We start from the raw sequence: 15350 nt of genomic DNA on the forward strand, positions 1-15350 counted from the left end.
CCCTCAGTCACACACGCACATGCAGCACTTTTGATTCATGCATTTTATTTATGAGATTGAAAATCTAGTCCCAAACTTTGCATATTGATTATAGATATGCAATGATAGCATCATGTCATGGTGCAGATCTGAGGAAGGATCAAAGAAATTTCCAGCCAAGTACCCAAGATCATGGCAGCCTCCTACATTTTAGGAAGTTTAGAACTCCAACCATGCCCCCTATCTGGCTGCTCACCCAAATTAGGAGGGTTAGGGCATTAGTAGCCTAACTGACAAGTCAATGATCACTGAAGAAGTTGCAGTTGTCCTTTGCGGAGACAGAGGCACAATTGCCAGTGCAGCACTCAAGAAAGGCCAACCTATGCATGTAAAGGTAGAAATTCATTTTAGATCACAAGAGGTAAAATATTATGATCTTAATAAATTAAGTAAAATTTATCAATTTGTCAACTGCTTCCAACTGTAACAAGCTTAACTGAGGTGCCTTCAGTTTCAGGCTGGGGCAAATGTTTACATTTTAGCAAAACCCACAAATATACAAGCAACATAAGGAGTGGCTTCAGTAAAACCCAGTGAAAGAGTATACTGAGTGTAATAAATGAATCAATTTTAAGATGAGTGTTCAACATTAACGTGTGGAAAACTGCCCATCTACATTGTAGATAACAGGAGAATACAGTGCCATAAAAAAATATAATAGTCCATCGGATTTTGCCTTGCAAGATGGATCCGTCCATGACAGACTCCATGTCAGTCAATTCCAGCTGGAGCTTTAAGTATTTAAAACTGTTTTGAAAAAATGTATAATGTTACATCGTTTTATAATCCAAATGTACATTTAGTGATTTTGAGTTTAATCATTATAACATGAACCTAAAGTGGCCCCCGCAGATACAGATTACAGTGAAAGCCCTGGAGCTCCCATGTTCCACGCCGTTCTATCAGTGGACACTCCCCCATTTTGACTCAGTGTAAAGACAGGACAGGCGACCGTCCTGCTGCAGAGCAAACTGTTGATTCCGAACGACTCTGCTATCGAGGTAAATTCACTATATGTATCAAAACAGAATGTTCAGCTTTCAGTCACATAGTTCAGCCTCGTTTCTTTTGAAAAAGTCTGCAGAAAGCGAAGTTGGTTAGTTATCAAGATTTGCTGCAAGCGTATTGCTAGCTAGCGGCTACGAAGAGTTAGCTGGTGTTACGTCAATAGTAATGTGTATCTGCGAGGAGGCACTAAAGGTTAAGAAGTTGTTGCGGATGTTTTTGCAAACAACGGCAACACAAAACGTAACTGCACAGTATACGATATCGTTAGTTCATATACTCTTCTGTTTTTCGAAGAGCACTGTGAAGTTAAGTTTTGCTAATTTGACGTAGCAAGGGGGGCTTGGTAACAGCTAAAGTTTCAGAAATGGTGTTGGGAAACATTTGTAAACGAACTTAACTGTCATTTGTAGCCGCTGAAAAGAGTGTTGTTGAAGTTGTTGACGTGGTATTAAGCTTGCCCTCAAGTAACTACTGACACATTGTTACACCACATTGTAGTGCTGTATCAGCTAGTTTGTCGACACTATTTTTAGGTACTTGCATAGATAAGAAAGAATAAATACAAAAATAACAAAACAAGTGAGCTTGCAATAACTTTTTTTTTTAATGAATTGTTTATTCATTTATTTATTTATTTTAAAAGAGTTACTTTAAGTTTTAAAAGATAAATTTATTTTGGGAAAACACTGTTAAACCCTAAAAACTTAAGATAAATGTACTTATGTTTTCAACAGAAAATGTTCTCATAACTTCAGACTGTTGTCAACAGGTGGAGAAGTAACTCATAGGACAATCAGAAGAGGATCCCACTAAGGCAATAAGTTGCAGTCCCTCCTCATCAATATGGGGGCTGTGATTTCACGATGGAGGGTTTGTATTCAAACCTTTACTGATTGTCTCCCTCTTGCAGTACAGATGATATTAAACTACTTAGTTGGCAGTACAAGTTACACAGTTTACAACAAGGAAACATACGAACTCATAAAAGTTGTGAGCAACTGTTTGGATAGATTTGCATAAGTGATTACAGTGTAAATGTTTATGCTTTCCTTGTTTCATAACGTTTTCTCATGAAGTCCATATTACAACATATCCATAAACATGTTAAAGTGGGAACAAAAACAGGAAGTTGCTGGCTAAGAGAAGCTATGTTTTTTTAAAATCTCATGATTCAGTCCCTGGTCCTAATTTTTTTCTTACAGGCTAAACCGTCCACTGTGGAGATTTTGGAAGGACTTGAAAAGGTATACTTAATCTCAGAGAAATGTTTCAACATAGACTTATCTGATGTTGTGTGAAATGAGCCGTTTTATCTGCAATACTCCGGAGAATGACAAGCGGTGACAAGGATAGGTTGATTAAAATCTCAAACTAACACTGGCAAACTTCAGCAAATGTGTTGTAAATAGATGTCCCACCAAATTGGCTTCTCATTTGCTGAGCGATGGGGCTTTACTGTTCTTCTGCAGTTAAGCAAGTGTTAGGTTATTTTCAGCACATGTCCTTGAAGCCTCTAGCACATGAGCTCTTCACATCAGGAAGATGTCAGGTGGCATTGAAGTTGTGAAGTGATGGATATGGGAGCTGTTTGTTTTTTTGTTTTTTTTTTAAGAAAAAAAGTTTGTCATGAAAGAATACTTCTTATGATTTGTGGTGTTACAGCTCATGTACTAAGCAAAACATGCACTACGTACTTTAATATAAGGCTGAACATGAAGTCAGTCCTTTCAACGCTTGGCGTCATACACACATGTTCTGTCCACTGGCTATTTTTAGACGGAGGGGTCAGCACTGTGAAGCAGTGGTGTTAGGTTTCCATTTCTAAAATCCAAATATTTAGTGCCACTTTGGTAAACGCAAAATGGAAATAATTTAAATAATTTTGTCTTTGTCTAATTGCACTAAAATTTACTTTATATGCTTCCTCTTGTTGATACTTAATTTAGTTTATACTTCTCTGTGATAAAGTGAGTTATAGATTTTTAGTGCTGTGGCAGATGTTTAGCCTTTCTATTAAAAGTTCAACTGCAAACATTAATGAAATTTGCACTGGTGTAAAACAGTATTACTGCATTGAAATACGTAGTAAGCTACAGCGGCTGCATTATTAAATGCTGGATAATGTAATACTTTTACTATTTCTTTTTTGTACAATGTTCTAAAGTTGCATTCAGCATCAATTTCCTGTGGGTTAAGCTGTTAAAGGAAAATTATTTTGAACGCCATCCTACTGGAAAAGCTTGTTTTGCAAGAGAACTTTCGCCAGACCTCAGAGCAGGAACCAGGACATGGCATCACATGTCACTGTAACGTGCTAATTAATAGATTTGTTTAGTCTACCTTGTCTGTCAAAAATGTTTCCTGCTTAAGTTGTTTAAAGTATATTTATATATTTGTTTTCAGAAATGAGGAGGAATTCTGATTGGATGTTGGCACAATACAGAATAAATGTCTGATCAGTGTAAAAACAAAATCCAGAGTTGTGGGGCTCTGCATTACTAAGAGAAAGTTCCAAAATATGCTATATGGCATTTATGATGAACAGTTTGAATGAGACAAGTTTATCTTATGAACCAGCTTTCATAGTAATAGAATCAATCCTCTGTCCTAACGAATTTTACCTCAACAGGAAATACAGACGCTTGAAGAATACAGTGAGAAGTATCAGAGACAGTTGAAGATATGGGTTGGACGTCTGCTTCTGTACTCTTCTCTACTTTATTTGATCACTTCCATAGTTGTGTATTTCTGGTACTTACCTGAACAGTTAATGGGACGTCTCATACTGTCTCTTCCCTTTGTAATATTTCCACTTTTGTAAGTATGCAAGAAAACTGATTGTGTTTTTCGCTAAACTGCAATTGTGAACAAATGTCCTAACTTTTTTTTTTCCCCTTCTTTCAGAGTGTGGTTACTTCGAAAGCTGCTCGTAATTATTTTTTCACGTAGAACTGAAAAAAATAGTAAGATCCTATTTGTTCTTGATAAATAAGCTGGCTCTTCCTTTTTTTGTTTACATTCAAACTAACGTTGAATTTTCTACATTTTTTAGATGAGAAGTTAGAAGACCTTAAAGCACAGAAAGGGAAAATAGTAAGTCTTTTTTTTTTTTAATACTGTGATCTCTTTATGTAAAATGGCTTTCTAAAATGTACAGTGAGAAAATAAAACTTTATAGGCACAAACAGCTTTTATTTATCAAATTAAACTGTTGGAGACATGCCGTGTATTTCTCTTACAGAACTTTATAGCATTTTGCAGAAATACTTTTACTGAAACGAGACCTGTGCAGACAGCATTTGATTGGTTCAGTGATTTAACCCAGCAAACCGTCTTCTAACGTCATTTTAATTAATAGCATTTAGTATCAAAAGAAATAAATCTGAGAAATTGCTTGTCATCCTCTGTCAAGTTCTAATAACTTTCAATAATTAGGGCTGATGGATTTTCACACTCTCCATTATCGAACTAGTGAATGTAATTATTCTTCTTAGTAATTGTAAACATCTTGAAATGTTAAGTGTTTTATTTTAAATGAAGATATACAATAAAGGGAAGTAACTTCTGTAGCGGTGTCTCAGTCACTTTTCCTTTGTTATTGGAGGTGTTCTCTTCTATTAATTACACCAGATGATCTTGAAATAATAACTCTGGTATATCACAGTTAGTACAGAAAAAAATTTTGTTGTGCCATGTTTTGGAAAAAATATTCAAGCATCCTCATCATTTTTCTTGATGTTTTTCCCAGCTTGAGGAAGTTATGGAAACTGAGACATATAAAACTGCCAAAATGATTCTAGAGAGATTTGATCCTGATTCCAAGAAAAAAAATGTAAGTTTTCATTTTTTCATGATGTAAGTGAATCCACTAGTCTAATTGTGCTTCCTTTATACTTCCTGTATTAAATCATGTGCTTGTACTGTCCTGCTATTTATTAAAGGAGCTGGAGTCTCCAATTGGACCTCAGTTCACTCCAAAACCAGGACAAGGTAAAAATTAGTTTTGAGTATTCTAATGGAGGTGGCACCATTTGCACTTTTAGGGTTTTCTGCTATTGTTAAACATTCTGCAATTTTTCTGCATTAGAGCTTCGCCAGCGCAGTGTCATACCGAAGACCCCTTTAGTGGTGGTGAATCCTGCAAGCGGTAATGCAGCTCGCCCTCCTCTTGCCTGTGGGCCCACCTATCCTGGACGATCTTCTCATTCTGCTCCAGGTGGACCCCCAGAGAGGTGCCTGTCAGCTATAGCTGCTCAGCAGAGCTTGATGAGGAAGCCTGTGACCCCAGGAACACCTGTTCCAGGAGTCGGTGAGTTACCTGCACACAGGGGGACGAGATCATAATGTGGTCCATTAAGGTGTGATTTACTCTTCCCTGGCTCTGTGTCCCCAGTTGCTCAAAGCTCTGCGGTTTGTGTTGTCAGCAAGGTTGTGGTATGTTGTACAGTAGTTGTAATGAATAATTGTTGGAATGTAGGCTTAAAGTATATTAAATGGTCCAACCTTTCTCAAACAAGTGTTTAGTTATGAATTAAGATCAAATATTGTCAATTGTAAGAATTTTATACATCTTTTTTGTCTCAAGACAGTAGTTGATTTTAAAATAGCCAAATAATAAGATGAAAAATCTTCTCACAGAGCAGCTGTTTTTTTATGGAACACAAATGTGGTGTGTAGACGTATTTAATATTCAGTATTAATTATTTATGTGCTATGATCACTCAAAAGATAAAATGCAAGTTAAGTGCAAAAAAGTCAGCGAAAGATGCTACTAGACTAGAAGTAGCTGTATCCAGTAATTGCCGTGTGGAAAGCCAACTGTGCGGTGTGCGGGATAACATTAACTATGATTAATTAGCCAGACATGCGTTTGTTCTCTGGGCAGTGGTGGTGGAATCTCACTAAATGTCTTATAATGCTTAGTGAAATTGCCTTTGGCATTGGGAACGCCTCACAAATGGTTTACATGACTTGATGTTATCACATCACTGCTTCTGTTGAAAATTGAAAGTGAAAAGCAATTTGATACAAAGAGTCACCACAGAGTTTCCATATGTTGGTAAATTAATAACCAGCAGGATGCTGAGACTCTGCCAAGTCTCACAGAAATGACCAGTCATCTTCCTATGATTGCTCTTGATGTTATATTATATTAATTACTACTCACCAACGCAGCAGGGATTCAGAACGTGCTTTGCAAGTGAGATCTGGTATTTAGTCATTAAGGAAAAGGTGCAGGTTTTTGTTATATTAGTCAATGTTTGTGCAACAAACTATCTCATAGATATGTTATTGTAAGCAGCCCCTGTTTATTGAGCGTTTTATTTAAGCAGTCAAGCTGTGTCTAACAGGCATTAATGTTGCGTTTTTACAGGGATGCACCCCCCAGGCCCGCCCTTGGCCAGACCTGTGCTCCCAAGGGACAGAGGTGCAATGGACAAAGTCATAGAGTATCTAGTTGGAGATGGCCCTCAGAACAGGTACAGAACTTCTTCTATGTAATGGAGACTATTTTCTTTCTGTAATTGTGTGCAGTCAATGCATTATTTAGTTTCTCATTAATATTTAGAAAACGCTTTATTGCTGAACACCTGTTATAACTTCATTATGATTTTTACGTGATAGAAATATTAGGGACAAATTGGTAGTAGAATTAGTTTCACATTGCACATAACCTCTCAAAAATAGCATTGAAGTATTTCAGTTTGTGCTATGCTATGAAATACTGTAATAGAATTTATGAATAATATAGTTTTTTATGTATTCCAAATGAAGTCTGTGTACTGTACACCATATTCACTGGATTGTCTGTCCGTTCTCATAGATACGCTCTCATATGTCAGCAGTGTCTGTCTCATAACGGCATGGCATTAAAGGAAGAATTTGAATACATCGGTAAGACTTTGAGAATCACAGCACTCTGTCAGTCTCCATCAAACGCTGTGCCTTCATTTGCCCTCTAGCATTTGGCAGCATAGTATATCATAAGGCTCTTAAACGCCTCTGCCACTACCAGCTCCTGTAAGCAAAAACAGAACAAGATTGAATATGCAAAGTGGTGCTACACATCAGTCGGAAATGTTTATGCATCTTAAGCAATTTTTGTCATGGGTTCATATTCATGTATATTAATCTATGTCTGTTTGCAAATGTATTAATAGAGTTGCATAAACTAGATGTATGGTGTTTTATTTGTGTTGTTTCAGCCTTCCGATGTGCATATTGTTATTTTCTGAATCCTGCAAGAAAGACCAGACCTCAGGCACCAAGACTCCCTGAGGTCAGCTGTGATCCAAATATGACATCCGAGGTGCCCCACCCCGTGTCTGCTGACGTTGATGGCGACAAATATGTTTCAGGTGACGACTTTAAAGGCACGCCCTTGTGAAAAGCAAAGATTATTCATACAAGATATTATTTAGTGGGGAAAAAAACAAAAACAAAAAACATGCATTGTTTTCTCTACCGTAATTTCGACCCCCCCCAGTCAGTGTTGTCAGCTCAGTGATTTATTTAGCAAGTTTTCAGACCCCTCTAGCAACTTCTCTCAAAAAAGCAACTATTGACAAATCTAGTGAATTTTTTTTGGTGTTATTGGAGACGGATGTGAAAGAACATATAGTTTACTCTTCTCAATGAGGAGTGGGTGCTGTGCAGGCCCCTCCCCCATCCAAAGCGCTCAGAAGAGGCTTGGTCCTCACGCAGCAGCTCCCAGCTGCATTCAGAGCAGGAGATGATCACCTCTGCTCCATGACCAGACTGAAAATGAACTGTGCAAAGTTGCCACTGGCTGATCCCACTCTGGCTTACTGTCAGATATTAATGTCTATTAATGAAAAATGCCAACAAAAACATTAAAAGAAAAGTTAAAAGTGCTGTCAAATTAAAAACCAAACAGCACTTAATAAAACTAAACAAATAATATTGACAGAATCTATTTTTATTTTATTACCTTTTTTGCTGTTCTAAACATTTTTAGGATGTCTTCATCAATTTTTGCCTCTCCCATGACATTACCCCTTTCTACCAACTACTGTACCATTTATTTACAACACAGTTGGTCAAGTTTATTTATTTTGATCTAGTTTTTTTTATACAGCGCCACGTCACAACAAAAGTTATTTCCGGTTCCCTTTCCTCTAGAACAGGTTTATACTGTGGCCTTTTATGAGAAAACTAAACAATAAATCAGATGTTATCTGATATGCATGACGGCATGTCATAGCTGTTCCGACCTGATGCCTTGTACACAAATGTGTGTGCGCACACCTGTGCCAGCGGACAAAGTGTGCATCAGAAAATGTGTCAACTACCCGAAAATCAGCACCAGCAAGGAGCAGCTGGAGTAGTTCTCCCGCTCCGGTGTGACGTCCAAAAATTTCTTGTCTATTGCAGGAACATGCACAGCTAAACAAGCTGGCTCTACCATCATTCTAAAAACTTCTGAACCACATTACAGCTTAAAATGGATCCAATATTCTGTGTAGGTTTAACTTAGATCATCTCTGCATGAAACTGTTTTCATCAGGGCATTTCATCCTCCATTTTATCAGTTCATTTTTCAAGTTCTTTAACACCAGCCGCAGCTGAACAAAGTGCTGGTTGGGTTGAATGCCAATGAGTAAAAGTGAGTTTAAGACAGGTTTTTAAAAATGGACAGTGACGAAGCCTGACTAATGGGCAAAGATAGGTTGTTACATAATTTTGGTGCACAGATGGCAAAGCCCCTGTCCCCTCTGAGCTTCCGTTTAGAACTGGGCATGACTAGGAGAAGCTGATCAGCTGACCTGAGGGACTGGAAATGAGTAAAGCAGTGGAGAAGCTCAGATAAATAAGGTTGAACAAGACCATTTAAAACTTTAATAGCAAACATAAGGATTTCATAATGGACTCTAAATGGGCAGCCTGTAGAATGAACGCAGAAGTACTCCCTTGTGATTGGTCAGTTTATGATTACATGTTTTGGGATTTCTGGAGCTTCTCTCAATATGTGCAGTAACTGCGGAAAGGAAACTAAAACATGACGCCATAACCCTACGCTTGAGTGTGAGCACATTTCACAAGCGTCTGCTGTGCCGGCCCTACCGTACGTAGATGCTGTGCGAGTATAAATCCAGCTTAAGGACTGACTTACTCAAATATAGAGGGAATTGCAGTAATCCATCCAATCTTGATATAACGGCATGGGTTACTTTCTCCAGCTGATGCATAAAAATGAGGTTTTACCTTTGCCAGTTTCCTTAAATGATAAACTTAATTTAAAATCACTGTCCATTCAGAAACTAAGATTTACAGCTGTGGATATGACATGCATGGCTTTAAAAGTTTTAACTTTTTTCTGTCCCGAGTGTTTCTTTTTTATCCCTGCATTTCAGTCATTTATGGAAAAGCAACTTCACAGCTGAATGTTGCTGTCAGATGAAGTTTAAATTATTTTGTCATTATCATGTTTTATATTCACACTGTAATGCTGTAATGGGTTGGTTACCTGTCACAGATACAGAGTTATGAATACATGATCAGCAGTGTTGATTTTAAGGTTGATGAGACATCAGTCAAAACAGACTAGTTATCCCTTTACCACTACGGTTGGCTTTTACTCTGACAGTCCCCCCACCCACTGAGTTTATTTATTTATTTATTTATTTAGCAGAACAAAAACATCAATTTCCTTTTGTTTTTCTTCTTTTTGGATCACAACTAGGAGTGGATTCATATCTAAACTTAAAAAAAAATCTTATTTGCCAGGGAAAACCAAGCTTGCTGATGTCCCTCTTGAAGCTGATGTCCCTCTTGAAGCTGATGTCCCTCTTGAAACTGATGCCGAAGAGCCAGGCACGCCACCGACCACAGAGCCCAATTCTGTGTCAGACAGCCACGACACCCTGGAGTCACATGACCTGCCAGTTGAGAAATCAGATGAAGAGCAAGATATTTCTGCCATGGAAGTGGAATAAAGCAATACAAGGGTAATTTCAACACAAGTCAGGGTGGAATGTATTTTCTTTGAGGAAATGTAATCATGGTCAGTTTACATGTAAAAACCAGAGGTTACATCATCACAGCAACAGCATAAATGTTTTTGTGAGTTTCAGCCTGCAGAATGTTCTTTCTTTTAAAGTTCTAGCAATTGTAATGAACTGAATTTTACATGGCATTGCACTCACATTCAATTACAGTTTCCATCATTATAAGTCCAGAACATAGAGCAATAAGGGTTAGGCTACTTCCTTCTTTTGGCCCTTACTCTTTTTTTTTTTTCCATTGGTAGGGTAGTCCTTTTAATTTTGGGGGGAACTGAACAATGGTCTTCTTGGCAGTCAAAAGGCCAGCACCCTGGTTGAGGGTTTATATGATAACTTCTTTGTTCCTTAAAGAAATGTGACGCCTTGCCGCTGTATAATGGATGGGAAAGGCCAGGAAGAGCAATTGAAATTCAGCCTAAATGCATTGTTGTCTTCAGGGTTTTATTTTTATGTATGTTTACTTCTCCATATTTTATTTTTGACAGAGTTTCTGAAATTCTGTTCTCATAAATAATAGAGTAAAAATTAAATATGAGGTCACTGTGGGAAAACTTTTATTTATGAAGCATTATTTATAGCTATTTTTCTACAGTTCTGTACCTGTCATGAGAGCACCAACTGGTGCAGTGTGGAGGTGCTAACTTGTTTACATAACTTTGGTACCATAAGAGGTATGCACATACAAAGAAAAGCAGATTTTTCAGTACTGTATGTGTCCTAAGTGCCTTTTTATATTTGAGTTCTTAAAATATTTTCAATAAAATTAAATATTTTGACAAATAAGTCATTCACCTGTTTTTCAGTCTTAAATGACACTATCTGTTGTTGAATGTATGAGTTCCTGTCCTGTAGAAATAATAAATAAATGTTTAAGAACATCTGTAAATGTGTGGTCAGGATTACGATATGTTGTTTTTGTGTTTTATTGTGAAGCACGTGATTTTTATTTTGAAAGGTGCTATATAAATAAACATTTACTTACTTGCATCTTATAAGGATTTTATATATAGCAAAAGAAAATTCTTTTTAACATAGAAATAACATGAACTGTTCCTTGGCGTCTGTTACCTGTAGTGTCTTTTTGTATTTGTTGTATTTTAAATTGGTGCTCATTCCGTCTGCCCAGCTCTTCTCTCTGCCCCTTATTTAAACAGTCTATTTTCATTAGCAGACCAATTTTAGCTTGTGATCATTTTATTTTAGCTCATTGATCATTTTAGACAGTGTAAGATAATGGTGCTGACACAGAGAATGACCAGTCTTGATTGCTTGACCCTCTTCATTTGCAACAAGAAAGTCATTGCACCCCCAAAGTTTCTCTCTGCCATCTTGTGACCCTTTTCCCCCGAAGATGCTCTGCAAGCTATTGGTGAGGTCAACATTCCACTTCTTCTATGGGTTTTGATAATGTATGTTTACAGAGATGCGACCTCCTGGGCCTTGTAATGCATCAATGTGACACCAACAGTAACGCCTGATTCCACCGCACACTGTTTTGTGGCTGACCTCTGACAAGAGGCAAACGGGGGAAAAAAATGGGACATCAATAGGACAATGTTTAGATGTTTTCTCACCACTGGGATGTTGTTCAGTATACATAGCCAGCACATACATGCATCATCATGAGTAATATATCAGAAAAGATGACTTCATGCTTAGAGATTTAAAAATTTGTACTTAACATATTTTTATGTTATCCATATATAAGCAATGAATTACTGAATAATTATGTAAGTAGAACTGATTACATCATCACACGGCCCATGTTATTTTCCTGTCTTTACACAGACGATAATGGGAGAGCTTTGCCTTCATTCATACTATGATGTCGACACACATCATAGTACTCGAGTAAATGCAAAGATGTTCCATCTGATTTTTACTTGGCAGATCAATTTAATTTTAATTGCCTATATCTAATTGACCATTTTAACCTATTAACAGCATAGGAACAATTGAAAAATCAAAGGACACGCTCAGGCTTTTGTGTCCAGTAGTCCAAATATTCATAGGATTACATTTGGATTGCTATCATGTAGAAGCTAATTGATTTTCATGGATGACAATTGACACACAAAGCTCCAGTGCCAAGGTAATTTTGAGCAGGCGATGAAAATGTACAGTGGGGCTGTCCCAAGGTTCATGGTTCTTTTCATACTCTTCTCTCACATGTGCATTGGAGGCCAGTTGACTTAAATTTATACTGATCTTTTATTTATACCCAGAAAAAATGGCAGATAAGAAACATAAGTGTTCTTGATATTGTGTTTTGTCATATCTAGCAGCCAAAGATTGAAATCCTGCGAAACAATTTTCTGAAGAAATGAAAGAGCGTGCCCTTGTGAACCCTGGAGGAAAATAACCCCACGGTGCGAGGCAGAATATGAAACAGAGGCACAGAATAAGTAAAATAGACAAGCGCACCAGGCTTGTCACTTTTCCATTTGCTGCCCCCGAGTGAGAGCACTTCAAAATTCTCCTCATCTCAGATAAGACCTTCATCGTTATGCTCTATCTACTGTACTGAATGTGGAGAAAAAGCGTACCATATCAGACAAAGGTAATAAGGATGAGAGTTTTAAAGATTTACAATGTTTCTGTCAGTCATAAAGTATAATGCAACAGGAAGAATAACAAAGTCATAAATATACAGGAAAAGCCATTGCACACTGAGACGGTGCTGAGATGAGTGTCACAGAGGTAGTTAACATGCTTGTGATATTAGACGTCACCACTGGCTCTTGACAACAGCATCATTACACAGTAATAAGAGCACAATCTCCTTCAGAGAGGCATTAAAATCAAATTAGATAATACAAGCGCTTGGCTTGATGAGCTGCGATGGGTGATGGTTCTCGAGCAGTGGATCTCAGGTTATTACTGTAAAGCTCTTTACGTGCCCAGGCTTGAATTGCCACTCGACATAGCTTTCCACAAAAGGTCATCAGCTACCAACAAATTATTATTAATTTTTATTTATTTATGTTTTTAACAGTTGGTGGAAACCAACACACCCAGACAGATGGGTTTCTGTTTTTTACCCTCACATTCTATCTGTCAAATCATCGTGTGCTGCTGAATGCATGATGCTATCCATAAAACACTGTGCTGTGGTTTGAACCAGAGTGACATTCAGGGATCAGAGAGCATTGGCATTCTCTGTCCTGTCTCGAACTCATTATACCACTGAGCGATGGCATCTGTTTGAGCATTGATACGCTTCAACAGTTATTACCACAAACAATCCGCTGTGTTAAACTTGTATTCTACTAAAAAAGAACAAACTTTAAGAAAGGCAGGAAAGGAGTTACTCGAGTCAGACTTCAACAAAATAATGTTATTTTGGTTTGGTTGTTAGATAAATAGTAGTTTGGATTCACAATTTTGTGCTTGCCAATTGATATATTGATTAATATACTCTTGGATACAACATTTCCATAAATCAATAGCATGGATAACCTAAATTTACAAGTTCTGTCATATGCTGAATAATAATTCACAGCAGCATATAAAATCACAAAGTGATCTTCACATACTTAGCATATATTTAAGGAAAGACACTAAAAAAAAACACCAAGAACAGTGTAATAAAGAGACGAAATGGAAGTCTAAGAAAGCAAACGGTTTCCGCCATCTCATGTGAAAATCATACAAAGCATCCTGCAGGCAGCAGGTTCATTTTATAGCTTCATCTATTACCACACTGTCATTGTTAATTGTCTTCTTTTTACCTCTGCAGGATTCTCCAAATTGGTCCTATCGAATGTGACAGGAGGAAGAGCATTAAGCATCTGACAAGATGATATCTAAGTTCAATTTCCTACTCCTCACCTGATTTATACCTGCAGCAGATCATTTTCCTTTCTGTCATAAAGACCTCTATAAATCAGTGGTGCTTATGGAAGCACTACAGAACAAGGTCCCTGGATTTGTATCCCCTGTGTTTGCTATTAGGAAGCCATTACAGCCACATTTTCCTCCTTCAAACAAAAATGATCAAATCTAATATGGGCAAGATTAGAGAGATAAAGAGAGGAAGGGCTGGAGAAGCTGTTCAGCACAGCTCCCTATCTAAACAATATGCTGTAAACTCAATAAAAACTGGGCTTTTTGCTGGTGACACCATTATCCATCTGTTTGGACAAAATTGCTGTATCATGATATAAATCTACGATACAAGTGACATATCCTCTAAAATAAAAGGGAACATTAACTGCTCTATCTTCTAGAGGCCATGGGACTAGCTGGCTATAAGCTCAGTCAAGTGTGATGGCAGTTATACTGTGTTTTACTAGACTGCAGACAATTATACTTTGCTCCTCTCCCCTAAGAAGACAAACTGCCATGGCTTCAACTGAAATGATTTCAAATAGATTTTCCAAAATGTCTGTCGCCAGATTGCTTCCATACATTATTTCACTTAAATGGTAAGAAAAAAAGAGGGAGCAAATCCACAAATCAATCACAACAGCCCACTTTACCAGATGGAAAGACGAGAGCTTGTGGTGTATGTGTGTGTCTAGACGTGGAGAGAGGGACACTTATAGGATGTGCACAGTCCTGTGCCTGTTATGTATCTCACTCGTACTGAAGAATGACACAGAGTATATATATCTGTGGTTAGTTGGCGCCAAGAGTGGACTGCTAACTAATGTTTAATGGACTGATCTGGAAACTTGTCAAGTTCAACAACTGGTTAATTAAAGTACCAATAATGTGTAATTCATGAAAAGAAATGTGTAATACAGTCAGTTCTTGACAGACCAGTACTTTTCTCTGAAGGTAAATAGTTTCTGTCCTGACCGGGGTGTTACTGCTGTCACTTTGTTTTTATGAATAATATTCATAAGATGAAGTAACATTAAGAATATATACTGAAGTCTAAAGATAAAACTTTTTTAACGTAGAATGGTTGGTGGCAAATACATAAGTAATATTCAAAGGCTTTATTCTGTAATACTAATGCAACATTACAAATAGGTTCCATACTCCATTGCAAGTATTTGGAAATATAATATGTGTTGTAAAGAAATTGCTATTATAGTACTTGATTGACTCATTTAATAGCATGCAATTATAAGGTAACAACAGTAAATGTTCAAGTTGATCAGAAATACCCCAGTTTTATTAATTCATTTTATGTAAGTGCAAAATATTAGTGAAGCCATTAAAGAAATGTAATCATCAATGAGCTTTTTCAAATTTTGTATAATCTTTGCAAATTATGCAATACCTTTAGCTATTTTTAATATATGAATATGCAGTCACAGATCATTG

General features: G+C 37.2%; 1 protein-coding gene across 3 annotated transcripts; it reads left to right on the forward strand.

The window, feature by feature from the left end:
* Positions 1 to 937: 937 nt before the first annotated feature.
* lnpa (limb and neural patterns a) lies at positions 938 to 14814 on the forward strand. Of its 3 annotated transcripts, XM_042002285.1 has the most exons (14): positions 938 to 1040; positions 1817 to 1917; positions 2250 to 2291; positions 3677 to 3864; positions 3952 to 4010; positions 4100 to 4140; positions 4796 to 4879; positions 4989 to 5037; positions 5135 to 5356; positions 6422 to 6527; positions 6872 to 6942; positions 7254 to 7406; positions 9796 to 9815; positions 9852 to 10951. In XM_042002285.1, the coding sequence occupies exons 2-14, from the start codon at positions 1891 to 1893 to the stop codon at positions 10002 to 10004; spliced, it is 1215 nt and encodes a 404-aa protein (XP_041858219.1). In that variant the 5' UTR covers positions 938 to 1040; positions 1817 to 1890; the 3' UTR covers positions 10005 to 10951. The 3 variants fall into 3 exon arrangements, with proteins under 3 accessions (XP_041858219.1, XP_041858220.1, XP_041858218.1); XM_042002286.1 differs by lacking the exons at positions 9796 to 9815; positions 9852 to 10951 and adding an exon at positions 13813 to 14814; XM_042002284.1 differs by having other exon boundaries at positions 9796 to 10951.
* Positions 14815 to 15350: the final 536 nt, after the last annotated feature.

This window comes from Melanotaenia boesemani, chromosome 12 (assembly GCF_017639745.1).
Source record: "Melanotaenia boesemani isolate fMelBoe1 chromosome 12, fMelBoe1.pri, whole genome shotgun sequence".
NCBI lineage: Eukaryota > Metazoa > Chordata > Actinopteri > Atheriniformes > Melanotaeniidae > Melanotaenia > Melanotaenia boesemani.